The sequence below is a fragment of the Semicossyphus pulcher genome, unplaced genomic scaffold (genome assembly GCF_022749685.1).
Source record: "Semicossyphus pulcher isolate SPU_LCO1_2020_fin unplaced genomic scaffold, fSemPul1.0.p SCAF_15, whole genome shotgun sequence".
NCBI classification, from domain to species: Eukaryota; Metazoa; Chordata; class Actinopteri; order Labriformes; family Labridae; genus Semicossyphus; species Semicossyphus pulcher.
The window spans coordinates 2,254,940-2,272,240 of record NW_027211659.1 but is presented as its reverse complement, the minus strand read 5'-3'; the positions used below and the strand labels follow the sequence as shown (position 1 = coordinate 2,272,240).

Below are 17,301 nucleotides of genomic sequence, written 5' to 3'. Positions count from 1 at the left end.
AAACACACATAAATGCACCGATCATTTTTAGCACTGGATGTCAACATGTGATCACTAAGAGCAGCTCATTGGTCAGATGTCTACAGCCCTCCAGCTCTGTAAACAACTGACCTCTGTGTTTATGTAAGTTAGAAGCTGCCCACGTCACAGTTGCTCGGTCTGATTACATGTGAACGTCTCTTTGTGCTCTGCATGTGAGTTTCTCTGTGATCGTGCAGCTGTAAGTTTAATCACGCGGCTTTGATCCGCACAGAGGAGAGGATCAGGTCTGATTGAGTAGCCCGCTACCCGTTGCCTTCCCTCTGTCTTAATGCTCTATTTTTAGGACCTCCCTTTGCCATTTGTTCACATCCCACAGTTTGTACATTTGCTCAGACTCCACACCTGGGAGGAAACATACCTGGGGATCGCAGTTGATGAGATTCGGCTGCGTCGATGTTTTCAGCTGCGATTATGCCTCCGTGATTAGAGCTTAAAATATTCAGCCCACGTGCGCCGCAGATAGCACTTTGTTGTGATAATTGAGTTTGATTTCTTTGTGGAGCTGCATCTGTTTTGTGCTCCCAGGTTAAGGTGGGTTTGCTAATGAGCGGAGGAGATTGCGTGTACAGTACGGAGCCGGTGCTGTCAAACGCTGATAATAATGTATGGCTGACAATGACGAGGATGAGCGGGTCGTTCTAGAAAGAGCTGCAGCCGGAGTGTTTCTGTCTCACTCCTCAGACGCGTCTCGTCCTTGAATTCAAAATAAAAGTTAGTTATGGATTTTCATTCCTTGTGACACATGGATTTTTGATAAAAAGGATGAACAGGTGAAAGAGCAAAGTGAAAGCTTGCTCTGAATCTGAATGTCTTTGAAGTCCTTCAAGGGGGAGTGAATAGTCCACAAGAGGAGGCAGTCTCTTATTTTTTAAATGAAAGGTTCTTATAAGGAGCCAGGACGCTGCTGAAGAGAGTTAAAGAACAAGGCTGGGGAAGAAAAATACAGTCAAACAAATCCACCCAAAGAGTGAAAACAACAAAGAATCCATCCGACTACATCCTAATAATCATTTTCTGTACAAACAGATCAATAATAATACAAATATAATTATGCAAATGTTATATATTGACAGGCTGGGACTCTTCTTAAACGTATGAAATATGATATGATGATGTACAGCCGAGTCATAGCAGCTTGAAATTTCATGGCGAGAATTTGACGACTGTTTTTTTGCCGCGCCGCTACGACCACGCCTCCTGAGGTAGAGTCACAGATTTTGTGCCGGACCTTACTCAAGGTCCTAGGTCCCTACTGACCCAAATTTGAGGAGGATATGTTGTACCGTCTTGGAGCGGTTGGTTGTAGCGTCAAGTATGAGTACCACTGTATAATGGCATATCAATCTGTTCAGGCTGGGAGCCTCATCACACACGGAGAGTCTGGGTCAGACTGGAACGTGTTCGGCCGAGTTACAGACCACTTCCTGTTTCGTGGTGAATTATGCAAGTTTGAGCGCTTGCCGCGGCCACGTTCACAGCCACGGCCACGCCCTTTGAGTTTTGGTTAGATTTTGAAACGTTTGCTTCACCCAGGTCTCCTCTACCTGTACACCGAAGTTTGACCCCTAAAAATGACCAAAATTCACAATTTTTTATATTCAGAAGAATATTGTGGACTTCCTGTTGGGTTTTAGGTAATGGGCGCAAGAGACTTTTTGTAAGTCTTGACAGGGTAGATGCCTTTCTAAATGTGTTAGAAGCCATTTATTTGGGACTAAATAGTTAGAAGGTGCGAGGGCATCGCTAAAAGCGTATAAGGAGAAGGCTGAAAAGAGCAAAACCAACTTACCTGCTAATTATTGTCTGTGCAACCAAGCCTGATGAGAATATAAATAAACTTTATTTTATGGACGCTTTCAGACAGAAATGCAACTGAAAGTTCTTCACAACAAGGAATATAAATGTACAAAGTGCTTTACATGAAAATAGACTAAAAGAACGAGTTCCATTGTAATAATAAAGATGAGAAGTGTAACCAAATTCATAAATATTAGTAAAATAAAATGCCATGCATTACATGCCATGAAAAATAATACCTACTTGATAAACGATAAAGATGAAACAGATAAGATAAAGAAAATAAAATGCAAAGAAAAGAAAACCATCCTTGTTATAACGTTAGAAATAAGAATGTTTTACTGGAGGTCATTTTAAAATAAAGTAACATTTTAAAGATGTACTGCAGCTCCTCTCTGCCACAAAGCTCTACTGTGTCCTCATATAAACACAGATGAGTCACACTGAAACAAGTTCCTTCATTGTGTTGAGTGCAGCTACTTTAACTCTGAATTGATCCCACATTTACTGTTGGAGTGCTGTAAACACTCACAAGAGCACCATATGTGTATTAATCCGCCGCTGAAAATAGTCCCTAACAGATGCACCGCTTACTCTTGTTTTGTGAAACCTTCAGTGCTCGGCTGTTTTAGGAAATGACTTCACATGTTTAGAGATGTGTTTGTGCGCTGTTATTAAAGATCTATGTGATGAGTGAGAAGCAATCAGCTTACAGCAGAGAGGAGAATAACTGATAAAGGACTTAGACAATGCGGATGTGGTTCTTTTTCAGGCTTACTAAATACCAAGAAGGACACGTGCGTCATGCACACTCTGATTTTATACATGGACTTTGAATAAATTGTGTTTTATATTCCTCTATCTGCTAACATTTCATGTCCCAGTGTTCATTATTACCCTCTCTGAGGCTTTGCGTTGCCTATATTCTAACATTACAGACCCATTTTATTCCAGTTTTATATTGATGTGGTTCTTTTTAAGTCTTACCAAATGCCAAGAAAAACACATGCTTTATGCATGCATTGATTTTACACTAGGACTTTAAAAAGCAGTCATTTTAAAGGTAATAATTCTGTTGGAATAACGACTATGTAACTACAAGACCCTGACTTATCATATTCTATAAGCCTGAGTCCTCGCTATGTTTGATTCTAACTGTTATTTTATTAAACGTACATGAACATCAAACTATTTCATCGAGTCATATTAACCACATACAGCTCCTGGAAGAATTTTCTGTTTGTGTAAAATGAACTTTTGTTTTATTGTAAACAACTTTTCTCCTACGTCCAAATCAAATATTCTCATTGAGGTCTTTTATCTGCAGAAAATGACGACTGGTTAAAAAAAGCAAAGATGTTTTTCAGAGCTCCAACAATGCAAAGAAAACAAGTTCATGTTCATGTTGAAACAACAGAATGTTTTAACTCAGGAAGAGTTCACAGATCAGTATGTGTCAGTATCAGTGTCATCAATGGTTCAGATCTGGATTGGGCCGGCCATGACATGAAGAGAGAGACGCTGATTTAAGCAACATTTGGAGTAGACTCTTAATTTTATAGAGCTGTAGGTGAATCATATTAGTCTTTGCTTCTTTTTACCCTCTTGAAGATGTGTATCAACATATAACCATTTTTACCAGCTGTATTTAAGCTAGCTTTGAGCTAAAGCTAAGGAGGAAATTCTCCACCAAGGCAAACCAATCTGTTGTTAAATTGAGGATGGTGTCATTGCTATTTTACATTTTATTTAAGATTTAAGAGCATATTTTTGATGACTAAAACACATATTTCTCTCTAAATCACTTCTTTTTCCTGCAGTTGTGCACATATTTAGATTATATTGTGTGACATTGGAATGAGCCTTTCTTACACTGCGGTTCCACCTCAGCACCGTAACAAAGCTCCGTCCTCATGCCACCTTTGTCATTCTGCATTGGACCAAGCAACGCCAGCATAAAGCCGCCCCAGCGTGTGATTTTTACACTGCGGTCCGGTGTTATGGAAGCAAAACGTGCGCGAGGTGTAAACAACAGCAAGTGCTTCAAATACACACACACAGCGCTGGTCTGCCTCCGTTACTCCCTCCGATGCCGCTTCAAAGGCGGAACGACTTCGCCCCAACATTCCGCCTCCGTGCGTTTCTACATAGAAGACCGAACAGAGGCGCAATAATCCCGCCTTGAACTGGCAGTATAAAGAGCTTGAGTTTCTGATGTCTCTAAAGGTTTTTACTATGCATTGAATTCAGTACTGGCGATTTTTTTATGGCGGTGAAGTTATTATATCCCAAAATCCAAGTGAGAATTAATATTTTTTTCATATTTGCCAAACAAATCTTGGTTATGATCTCCTGTATTTGCTAACATTTCGTGTCCTCCTGTTTATCATTACCCTGGGTGCGGCGGATCATTAAACGCAGGGTTTGGATCAGATCACAGTTTTTAAGTCACAGATCGGATCATATTTGGGATCAGAACACAACACCCTGCTTCGTCTCTTTTCACTGTCACTCTGAGGCAGTAAAATGTGTTTTACATCATGATGCTAAACTTTGATCACGTACATGCTGAACCCTTGGAGGCGATTTGTATAGATTATCCGTTGCACCACTAATTATTACCCTTTCTGAGGCTTTTGCACGACCTATTCTAACATAACAGATCCATTCATTCTAGTCTTATACAGATTATTGAATGCAAATATAGCATGAATAGTCAGAATCCCCACCCTGGCTGTTCTAGCAGTGATTCTCGTATTGTAAGTGCTTAAACCACAAAAGCTCCAGGAAAGAACATTTTGCTCTCACAGAACATTATCAGCCCATGTGTGACCTTGCAGCTGGAGTGCAGGCGCTGCTCTTTTTCATTTACTATTTCTTATCAAGAACACAATCAGTGGTAACTCCTGGTGTGATACAAAAACCCAAGAGTGTCAACATGACACTTCTGTGCCGGCCTTCTGTCGGGCGACACAGAAAAAATCCATCATCCCAGCACTTCTGCGTCTGAATCTGAAAGCTCACGCATTAAAGCAGTTGATGTACTTATGATTTGAAGAGAGATTAAGTGTTCCCTCTCGGCTGGTGGTTGTTTGGATGTATTTACGTCCATGCATTCGGATGCACGTCTGGGTTCATTTGGCTATAAGATTGAAGCCCCTGAGCTCTGCATCGAGATCGTGAGTCAGCTTCAGAGGATTTTCGGTTATCCCACGGGCCGGGGAACAGCTTTGCAGACGAATCATCCTCCATCCATAAGTCTCCCTGACTGACAGCTCAGCATTTGGCCCAACACCAAATCTGTAAACAACAACAGTGTCTGCAAGAAGCTCGGTTTGCACACGGAGAGAGCTCACCTCACATCAAGTTGAGCATTACACAGACAAAATATTGTTGCTTCTTTCACCCTTTTGAAGCGTATCAAGGTGTCATGGTTGTGTGTTTGTATTAACGTAGACAGGCTGAAAGTCTTCATCTTCCTTTTGTATAAAACATCCCTCCGTCAGTTTGCTATCATACATCGCAGAGTGCAAATACTAATCTAACGTTTTCCTTTGTCAGTGAACAAAAAGAGACTTAGAAATGATTTCCAAACCATTTAATTTTCAACAATAACCACGACTTTGAGACATTTTTGGTTGGATACAGGAAGTAGTTTTGCTTTCCTCCTCAGCTTTTTAACTAAAATGTTGCTCTTTTTCAAATATTGGAGGTTTTGAACCCTGATTTTGAGTTAGTATTGATGATTTAGTCCATGTTTTATGTCCTTCTATGTTTCTTTTGAGTGAGGTTTTCCTACAAGCCCTCTGCAGGTTTCTACCACTCCCACGCAGGCTTTGATTCCAGCCATTCCCAAACCGTGGGCTGCAGCCCCGACGGCTTTAGAGTTAGAGCAGGTGGGCTGCAAAAGTAGTTTACAACAAATAAATAAAAAGTTTTATATTCTTCCATTTCACAATTTATTATTTGCACATATTTTGTCGCCTAAAAAAGTCGATTTGTGGACTGCATTTCCTTCAGCCCTCTTTTAAGTTTTCTGGTTATGGGGGATACTTCATCTTTGTTTTAGATGTTGATCCGATTTTGAGATTAAAGGTTTTGGTCGGCCTCAAAATATTTGTAATTTTCAAATTGGGCTGCAGCAATCTGAGGTTTACAACGAAACTAAATGGAGGTCCGAATGTTTGAACGAAGGAGGATGAAACCTGAAACCTTTAAGCACAGATGCAGCCTGCAAGAAAAGGACACGTGGATCGGAAAGCCGATAGGAAGAGTGAGAGTTATCCTTCAGGGATCAGAAGAAGGATCTAGGAGACTTCTGATAGATTGCGGGTGCTGCGCTTGCATAATAACCCCAGTTCCAGTAGTGGGGTGTTAAGAAGGCATGCCACTGTTCTCATTTCCCGGACGAACATCTGCAACCGCATTGCAGCTCAGACGTAATTTGAGTCCGGACAAAACAGCTTGATCCACTTTAGTCACACTTGAAATCAGGATTAGAGAAATCTCTTGGCAAGCGATATGAGAGCAGTCAAATCAGGTCAGGCGAAATTCGGTGGGACGCCGAAAAGGAGAACGAGATCACGCTGTCAGTTCTGCTGTGCTCTCGGCTAGCAGATGGATGGCCAATTGCCACTCCAGATGTGCTCAGAATCCGTCTGAACTCCAAAGTAGAATGGCATCCAAAAACAAAACCCCTCCCGCACTCAGAGGAGAGAAGTGCACGCTGATGGAGAGAGTTAAGGGGTAATTGTAATCAGACCGGTGCCAGTTTTCATTACGTTGTCAGGCCTTAATGTCGCTCGGCACTCAAGTGAAGCCAAACAGCCGGCAGAGAGAGGCTGCTCCTGTACGACATGCTGCTCTTATTGTGGCGGGCAAGGGGTGGATCAGAGGAAGATGAGACTGACGGGTCTAGATCACTGCACTCTTAATCTGCTCCCGCCTGTTGGACGTGATGTACTCTCACACAGCGGGATTAAAAGGAACACACACAGACTGTACACACACGCAGACAAGCGCCCGAAAGGAGCCGTGGCGTTTTCTGTGCTATTTTCAAGGGTCACTGCGTGGGTTAATAGACTGTTTGAGGTATCTGAGAAGTGGATAAGTGAGGCAGCCCTGTTATTTTCCCCCCAGTTCTTGCTTTAAAACTCCACCACCGACAGGTAAAGATGCACTCTGAACCAGCGTGTTTAACAACTCAAGGATGCATTTTCTATTATATCTGTTAGCTGAATAAATCCACGTGTGTGGAGCAGTGAAACTCTCAGAAATACTCCTCACATAGTCCGATTTGAGTATTATATGAAATACATGCACTCAAATTTAAAAACTACGGGCATTTCTGAAGCTAATGGCCTCTGAATAATTCATGTTTTGTTGTTGTTTTCCCGCACAGATAATTGCAATGGTCCTCTGGTGTCCACGTTACCGCAGTCGTCCTTTCAGAGCTCCTCTCAGTCCTCCGTCAGTTATGCTGCTTACAACGCCAAGCTCAACAGAAGAGATGGTGAGTACAGAAAGGGATGTTCTTGCATTGAATCAATATTTCTATGCGCTTGGAATACACACCACCCACCTGCCTTTCCAGCAGCAACCAGTACAACTAAACCAAAGAAGAAGCAGACGGTGGACCGCTCAGAAAAAGCAGGCAGTTTATTTTTACAGGCAGAATCACAAAGTGCTTCACAGTCGTATAAATCACATCACATCTTATAGAATAAAGCAGCTGCAAATAAGATGTACAGAACAGACATGCTCAGAGGGAGAGCAGAACAAGGAAAGATTAAAAAAAAGTATTTTGCCTCTTTTTTGTGTAAAAACTTACAAAAGGACCTGAAATAATCAGAACGCATCTTCAAAGGATTAAGAAAGAAGCACTCTCGGCCATTGTGATTGCTTCTCGATATTGTTCTGAAGTCGTGAAAGTGAATTGTGCCTGTGTGGATTTTTGTCCTTGTCCTTGTGTTCTACTCGACTTCTTTAATAAAGCACCTTTCTTTCGAACATGCAGCCCAAAGTGCGCCACAGAGGAACAAACAGAAAAGACGGAAAATAAAATCATCTACAACAATTGATAGAATTCTGCAAGACTAAAAAAACAACAACAATAGCAGTATAAAAACTACAAAATGCCTGTTAAAATGCAAATAAAAATGCCCCGAAGACGGCAATACAATTAAAACCCAGGAAAAAGAAGGGAGGAACAAAAGTAGAAGCAAATTTAAAAGGAATTTATTAACAAATTTATTTAACACAAAGCGAGCTTCTGTCAAAAACAAACAAGACGCTGATATAAACGTAAAAAGACAATAAGCCAAAAAACTGCAACTAACAAACAAACCGAAGGCCTCGAGGAAAAACACTCCCTCCTGCCACAAAAAGAGTAAAACTAGAGACTAGTTGACGTCCAACACACACGCAGCCTCGTCTCTACCTCTCTTCCTGCCGTGATTGCTGAGGTGGTAACAGGTGAGCCTGATCACCTGCTGCAGCAAGGGAAGAGACACACACAGAAAACACAACACAGAACTACGGTACATAACATGCCGGACTTGTAGCCTCTCTCACACTGCTAGCGAGGCGTGTTATTATCATGCCCTGGAAGAGCCCTCACTCCACCTCTCATACCCTTGGGACTTGGTGACTTGGACTTGAGTCGACTCGAGTCACTGTTTTGATTACTTAAGACTCGACTTGACTCGAGGCATGATGACTCGGATGACTTGCGTGTGTTCATAAGTTTGAATGTTAGCTGTCAAATATAAAATGATGAAATTAAATGTTGTCAAGTTTCTGTCTAACTGTCAAGTATGTAGCACAAACTGGGAATCATGATTGGACGACTCAACAAGCTCCCCGGTATGTGACTGTCATGATTGGAGGACTATCTCCTCGCTATGACAACACGCAACTTCAAAGCCTCATCGGTTGTACTCCTTACTACTCAGAGCAGACCATCATCATGGCTGCGTCTGTGCCAAGATAATACAGATACAATTCATTGTCATACTTTTTGAACAGGTTATATAAATTGGCCAATAATATCATTATTAGACGGGCTGCTAACACCTTGTGTTTTCTCTTTATAAAGACCGGATACTACAGGGAAGAGTGCTGGATCTTGGGTGGGAAAAAGTGACTTGACTTGACTTGGCATAAACTGTGACTTGACTTGACTTGCCTAAGAAAAAATTACTTGAGACTTGCTTGAGACTTGGATCGAATGACTCGAGACTTGCTTGGGACTTATGCAAGGATGACTTGGTCACACTGCTGTTGGATAAAGAACGCCCTATCCTTTGTGAAACTAGAAAAAATTAAACACTCCCTTCGTGGCTCAAATGTAATATTTTCTCAAATTTGGCTGCCCTTCACGTCAGGTCCCTCCAGCTGGACGTTGTCCCCACTGACTGAGCGACCTCTTGTTCTGCTCAAATGTCTGACCGGTCCTGTTCTCCCCATGCTCGTAGCACACAGTATGTCTAATATGTTTTTTTATCTCTGATATGTTTTCTCTTTCTTTAGTGTCCTGTCTTCTGTCCTTTCTTTGTTGTTGTTTGATTTATTCAAATTTGATTGCATTTATTTACTTCTTGTTCTTCTTGTGGTTTTTGTCTCAGTATCATTTATACGTCTGCAAATAATGACCTCATTTTATTATTATTTATTTCATTTATTCAGTCGTACACGCAACTATTTGTGTGTTATATTGTTGTTCTTGGTGTTGACAATCCAAAAATAAATCATATATTTAAAAAAAACAACTACAAAATGCCAGAAATCAATAAATAAAACTCACTAAACATTAAATAAGACCAAATAATCACCAGGAATAAAGCGATAGTAAAAATACACCCATCGGCCACTTCATTAGGTACACCTCAAAATCTAATGTAATATAATACACCAGCTCAGCCATAAGATTTGCTTCTATGTTGCCTGTAATGCACCGGCCTTTTTCTAAGCCGTCACAGACGTGTTCATTCACTGACATTTCAGCCTCAAGGTCATCATTGGTGGTGGGGCTGTACTAAGCTGCATGTTATTCAGAGGTGTTCCTAATACTCTGGCCCCCTCATGTATGTAAATAGGGAGGACAATTGGTGATTAAAACATTACTACAAATTAAAAGCTTGAAAAGATTAAAAACAGAGGGAGCTTGCGAGCATTGAGTATTACCAGGTATTGTGTTCACTCTGTCGCAGTGTGAGGCAGCTGAATTGGTCTGTTTGTATTGTTTGTGTATTTGCTGTAACAATGTTTATGCTGCTCTCTTTGCAAGGTCACTCTTGAAAAAGAGTCCAAATGCAGCTTTCACCTGGTTAAATAAAGGACGTGTGTTTGTACAGGACACAAGCTGTGGCTGCACGGTGTCGTGGTTAGCGCTGTCACACGCTGCTAGAAGGCTCCCGGTTCAGATGGTGACAGTTTGACTTTTGGTGCCTCTGTTTTACTTTATTTTGTTATTTTGTTAGGGGTGCCAGCCAGGTTTCTCTCCTGGTGTTCAAGATAAGTCAGTCAGTCAGTTTTGTTTGAATCAAACCTCACAATAGATGAATGCATAAAATGCACACCCACAATAGATGACAAAGCCCCACGCAGCAAGAACAACACCAACTCAAAATCCTCAGCTGCAAATCAAAATATAAAGCACAAAACAACAAATCAATATAAAACAGACCAACTCAAAATTCCACTTCGGGTTTTCTGTTTTTTCTTTACTCTTCTGTTGAAGTCCAAAAAATAAAGTTCACTTTTTCAAATCAAAATGACTTCTGTGAATGCTGGTTCTGCTGAACAACAGCGCAACAGAGTGATCCAGGGGTAGTGGATCCTTCCAGATACTCTCGCTTCTCGCGACTGACAGGGAGGGATTATGGAAATTGAAGAGCATTGATAGAGGTGCATTTTTTTGGGGACTTTTCCTGTGATTTATAGACGAAAAGTAAAATAAATAAAATCACCAGCATCATCCTTAAAAGTTAGGTATGGCTCAAAACGACCAATCACTGAGCTTCAGCTGTGTGGATGCTAACAGGAAGCTAAAGCTTTGCAGGAACAGGATGCAACATTTAGCAGTTGAATTTTATGACACTGGATTATTATCGCTAGTAATTATAGTGCAGCTGGAAGGTTCCTGGTTCAAAGCCCGGTTCAGACGCAATGGGCCTTTCTGTGTGGAGTCTGCATGTTCTCCTCGTGCATGCGTGGGTTTCCTCCGGGTACTCCGGGCTCGAGTTCTTTTTTATCTTTATTTTTATGGTTTTATTCTCCATTTATCGTTAATTGCAATAAGTGAAGTTTTATTTCTCTCGGCAGTCTTGAAAAGTCAGAACAGATACAGCATGTTTATCAGAGTGCATTTCTTTATCAGTTTAAGGTTCAAAGTTTCCAAGTTCTTTTTCTTTCCTCCATTTGTTTCACACGCGGCTGTGAGACTAATGTCATTTCCATTCTCCGTATAAACCAATCTATTCGAGAAGCTAACTTGAACCTTCTTTTGAGTTAGGTCTCTCAGATGAACCCCCGGAGCTGACTCTGAATACAGAAGTTGGTTGTTTGTTTCATTGTCTCTTTTAATTTCTCAGAGAATTAGTTCAGCCCGGAAAGCAGCTTCTGTTTATCCTGTTGTTTCCTCTAACCTTGAATTTAATCTTGGCCAGAAACCCAGGCAGGTCAGAGAGACGTCTACATCTTTGTTAAGAATTTCTGTCTCTATTTTGCAGTGAATAAAACTCACCCACAAAAAAAAACTTTCTTCCGAACTACCTTAATGTGTCTCTGATAGTTCGGCTTTTAGCTGCTTTTTGAAAGAATCCACAAACGAGTCCACCGACCTCGAGCTAATTGGGCGGCTCTTCCAAAGCTTAGGAGCTCCCGAGTTTTCAATCGTGTCTGAGGTACACTTAAAAAGACCCTGGAGACGTGACCTGAAGTCTCTCCTTGTGGTGTGGAGGTGCAGGAGGTCCATAATGGCCATGTAGGGCTCCGAGAGTGAGCACCAGAATGTTAAAATGAAATATCAACCGGTTGTAAATGTCATGTGGGCTGTTTTTGAAGGCAATAACATTTTAAGTCTGAGGTATCAGGACATATATTGCACTTTCTATAGGCACAGTTTCATTATTTTGAAGAGATGAAAAAGATGTACATGTGTGCAAATACTGAAGAAACTAAATTGCAAATTACAAAGTGAATCTATGAAAAATTGAGTGACTGCAGATGTCAAATTAGGAGCGATGTGCGAGTCAGGAAGGGGTTCCTTTTTTCTGAGTCAAGGGAGGAAATTAATTTATTATAGCAAGGCCAAAAAGGGGTCTAGGGTTGTTTAGCGGGGGCACTGTCCTCAACAAACCACCTGTTATAACAACCTTTGACCCGCTCCAGAGCAGCCGAGCCATAAGCATATCCATTGGCTACAGATGCCAACAAAAACAGCCGACATTTTGCATACTTAATCCGTAATACAGGAAAAGAAACAGTCTGATAACTTTGATAGATTGATTGAGATTCTTAGATAGAAAGAAACAGCTTTTGTACATCAGTAGTGTTAGCTTTAGCAATAGCATGAAACAGCTGCAGCAGCTTTGAATAGACCTACAGTTGTTGAATGCGAACAAGATGATCAAAGATGACCAAAATAAGGCTAACAGGTTAGAAGTAGTTCCTTCCATCATCAGTGACATCTTTTTAATCACTTCTTAAAACTCGCTTTTGAACTTGGTTTCATGTAATGTCATGTGTGATGTGATGTTTGTGTTTATTTGTTTTATTTTGTTTCTTCCTATTTAATTTATTTTCCTTCACTGATTTGAATTCCTTTTACCCTCTATGCTCTGTTTCCTCTCTGCCATGTTTTAACATGTTTACATCTTTTGTCCTATTGCTTTACCTTCAGATGGACTAACTTTGTTTTATCTTTTGTTACCTACTGTGTTCATGGTTGCTTGTTTGTCAAAGCCTTTTGTAAACTGTTGTTTTTAAAGGTGCTGTATAACTAAAAATTATTATTATCTATACCAGTTATCCTGTTCAAGGTCACGAGGGGCTGGAGCCTATCCCAGCTGTCACTGGGCGAGAGGCAGGGCTACACCTGGACTGATCACCAGTCATTCACAGGGCTGACACACAGAGACAGACGACCTTTCATGCTCACATTCACACTTTTACAGTCACCAATGAGCCCAACAAGCATGTCTTTGAACTGTGGGAGGAAGCCTGAGTACCCGGAGGGAACCCACGCATGCATGAGGAGAACATGCAAACTCCACAGAGAAAGGCCCAGGGTTTGAATTAGGAACCTTCTAGCTGTGAGGCGACACTGCTAACCACTGCACCAGTGCAGCCTTAGTCGTACTTAAGCACATTAAATTCCACTTTCATGTTTCTGTTTTCCAAAAAGACAAAGAGCTTTGGGTGTGTCCTGTGTTTTTGAGGTATCCTGGTTATGTGTTTATGACGTTTAAACATCCTGGTTTCAGAGGATTATCTCAAGACCGTATCCCGGTTTTTCGAAACCGTGATATGCTAACTGAAGTGCTCGGATAGAAACCCAAATACTGTGGTGTGTAAACACTTCATCAAGGTCTCTGATAGTGACTGAAATGGTAAGAAACAAGACAAAACATGATTAACAACCTGGCTTCTGTCATGATCCTGCATGAAGGATGATTTCTAATGCTCCATGTAAACATCAGAATCTTTATCTAGATTAAAACCAGCACAGGGCTAATAACAGGCATACCTATAAGTGTGTGAGAGCACTATATGACTCAGTATTGTGGAGCACTCAGTACATAAGGTGACTTGTGGAACGCAGGCTATATTGTGGCGCTAGCAGGATTCGACTGTGTATAAATTCTTAAGCCTGGCTGGACACGTTTCAGAATGAATCAGCTGTTTTCTAAAAGGACCTCCATTGTGGCGGCTGGAGTGTAACTTCACCTTGAAGCCATTGAATCCTCGTACTTATCAGGAATTTATACATTCTTGCAATCCGAGCCCAGTTTCGACTCAACATAAACCACAACAATCCACTATTCATCGAGAATATCGATGTTTAATGTTTCCCTGCCGTCCTTCAGGAGCTGGAGGCTGGTCGCCGATGGTGACCGACCAGGAGCCCTGGATCCAGGTGGACCTCAGGGAACAGATGGAGGTGACGGCCGTGGCCACACAGGGACGGTATGACAGCTGGGACTGGGTCAGCAGTTATCTGCTGCTCTACAGTGACACGGGCCGGGCCTGGAAACAGTACAGACATGAGGACGGAGTAGGGGTGAGTCTATAATTGGATGTTAGATTTCATCAGCTCTATTTTGACTTTGGAAGTTTACAGCTGAGTTAAGGCAGACGTTATTATTATTATTTTTATTCTCATATAAGAAATTCTTGGAAAAGGCTCAGATGTAGAAGAACAAAGCCTCAGGCTCATTCTTGGTTATTTGTGATAACAAAAAAAACGGAGACAGTCATCATTTTTGGAAAATATTTGCTTTCTTGGTTTATTTGAACTCAAGTTTCCTTTCTGAGCAGAGAGACTGGAAGCAACTTTTGCTTTTCAGTTCAATTTGTGTGGGACTTCTTATTGACCAAGGCCAGGCGGGTTGTTTCCTCCTGCTTCCAGTGGCTAATCAGCTAGCTCCGTTTTAAAGCAGTGGTACCGTATCAGTATTTGTATCTAATCATATTCCCAAAAAACTGCAGTATCCATATCAATATTTAGAACAAAAAAGCAAGAAATTATATTATCATAAGTCGGCTGTGAAATTAGTGTATTCATCATGCATATTTAGTTATACTGCAAGCACTGCAGTTCTTCGTTGATCGTAAGGCCTTCATTTATAAATGTTTTATTGTATTTTTAAGAAGTTACTTCCCAACAGCTCGGCTGGAAAACTCACAAGTGAATTCTGTTGGTTCACTATGTACCCAAAATATATATATATATATATATATATATATATATATATATATATATAATATAATATAATACAGACAGGTCTGGTGTTTTTGACCCTGATTATGTGTAGAGTGATGTTCAACACTTCAGGCCTCCAGCTTTCAGAAGCTAACGTTACCTAGCAATCTAAGCAAGCCTAAAACACATACTCCCCATGTGACATTTAGGGATAAAGTGGAGAGGGAAAGGTAAAAGCAAAGATAAAAACCCTTCACCGTTCTACAGACGGCCAAATACCGGAGGAGATGTCAATGAGGAAGAGAGTGCTCACAATTGTGGCTCCAGTGAGTCAGCAATGTTAGCCTAGCCTTGGATTGACAAAGCTCAACTGACACCTCATCCTGGTAGAGTCAGTTACTAAGTTGTATCGGCAAACCTTTTCATTTTTGTTCTAATATTCAGCTGTGACTTTTACATTTGAAGACACACGGTTCACATGATAGCTGTGCAATCTATCTAACTGTGCTAACTGTGTTGCTTTGCTAACTTCTTTGATTAACGAAATCTACAAAAGAAGAGTCCTCTCACTACTGCTAATTTTCTCTCCTCATGCATGATCAAACATCCACTTAACTAATTAACCTGCTAAAGTACAAAGACAATATTGATAAAATAATACTGTTTACATTAAGCTAACGTTTATTCTAAAACAGAGCGTTAGCTAGCCAGCCTGAGTGCTTGGCAGGAAGTAATGTCAGCCTCATTAAATCCTCCATCTTTGGACGCTGAATCCAGAGCTATCTATGAGCACGTTTGCTCTTCTCATATGGAAATCTAAAAACACGAACCCTTCTCAATTTTTCATCCTCATCAGACACCCCCATACACATAAATATTTAATATTTTTCTTGTTCATTGCCAGCGCTTGCTCTACACATTAAAATGTATGCAGCTTACGTGACGCATGGATTTTCCCGCCCGTAAACATTGGGTTGTTTGTGCAACACCTCCCATTAAGAAATCCTTGCCACGAGGCTTTTCAATTTTTCTGTTGGTAACCATGAATATATGAAACCACAGGCATTGACTGTAAGAGCAACATTTAGCCCTCTGTCACACGATATCTCTCTTTCATGCTCTGTTCTCGGGGGAACAATGATGACATGCAGGTCAGGTTCACATAACACCTCCTCTCACTTTTTCTGACACATTTCAAGGTGTGGGCCGGTCTGGTGTCAACACAATTATTAAAGTGCTTTTTTTGTCCTCCGTGTAGTGTCACAGCTTGTTATGCCAGCCTGCCAGTCTTAGAAAATAGCCTTTTGTTGACGCATGTCATTAATTCTTTATTGTGTTTGCCCCAGTTATGTCAAAGGCTGCTGACAACACGTTAAAGTGTTCTTGTGTGACTTTTTCGACTCGGCAGGCCAATTAGCAGAGTGTGTAGTTGCCCACTGGCATGGTTTTGTTCATTGTGTTAGAAATAAAGAGATGTGAAGGTGAACAATATGTGTCACATTGAGGATTGTTCTTCTGGAGTTTAAGGACTTTAAGATTCAATAAAACATTGTGAGGTTGAATAACATTTTCTAACTCTGAGACAAGTCTGACTCTTTTAAAAATCCCTCTTTCCTAGCCCTGTAAATAATTCACTCAAATTATATTCAGTACAACACGTTCTCACTCCAAACTCCAAACACAGTACGCTCCAGGTCGCCTGCTAGCATCAGTTTTGGAAGTGCAGCGCTCTGCGGTCAAGTTAGCAACAATATGCAACGTCTGGTTTGACTTTCAAATCATCCTGTATATCTATAATTTAATCTATAGACAGAACATTGTGATTCAAGTTTCTACTTTTAAGAGTGACATAGCAAAAATAGAGGCAGCAGAACCACATTTTATGAGTTTTGAACGTGCACCAAGTATTAATAAGTGGTTTAAATTGCTAAACAGTCGCAGGTTCTAGAGTCTATTATATGTAGGCAGAAAATAACTTGGTTTGGCTCAGGAATAAGATTATGGGTTGGGTTCAAATAAGTACAAAAATAATAATAGTACATGACAGAACTCACTTTCGGTTTGACACTGGCTCATTAATTACCCCCAAATGACCACCAAAAGCAGAATTTGCACTCCCAATACTTCAAAGCACATCAAACCAATAAGCTATGAGAGCATCCAGGAATGAGGACAGTAGAGAGGCACCTACAACGGCTCCATATTTGACTCGTTGGGCCATTGACCAAGCTGCCATATTTGACAATTTGGAAGTAAAGATGGGCTTCATCGCGACATCAATCTACATGCAGAAGAGGTTTCACTATATAAGAGTATGAATTTTACTTGATTAAATACAGGTAAAGGCAGTGAAGGCCTTTTAGTTGATGGCTTACTATTGACTTCGAGCTTTCATTGTTGTGTGACATTAGACAACTTTTTCGTCTTTAAACTGGTGTAGATGGATTTGCGGTTTGAGGTTACAGGAACTTTGTCAGAGATGAACCTCTTGTTCTTGCTCTTGTTGTGGCCTTGTTAATGCTGCAGTCTTTCCAATC

The 17,301-nt window shown here is 40.9% G+C and overlaps 1 protein-coding gene across 1 annotated transcript in view; it reads left to right on the top strand.

Annotated features, from left to right (window-relative positions):
• Positions 1 to 17,301, top strand: part of cntnap5a (contactin associated protein family member 5a) — a 127,909-nt gene that overhangs the window by 15,469 nt on the left and 95,139 nt on the right. Inside the window, exons 2-3 of the mRNA XM_069663729.1 lie at positions 7,241 to 7,351; positions 13,929 to 14,122. Coding sequence (XP_069519830.1) covers positions 13,949 to 14,122 — 174 coding nt within the window. The 5' untranslated portion in view covers positions 7,241 to 7,351; positions 13,929 to 13,948. The remainder of the gene's footprint in view (positions 1 to 7,240; positions 7,352 to 13,928; positions 14,123 to 17,301) is intronic.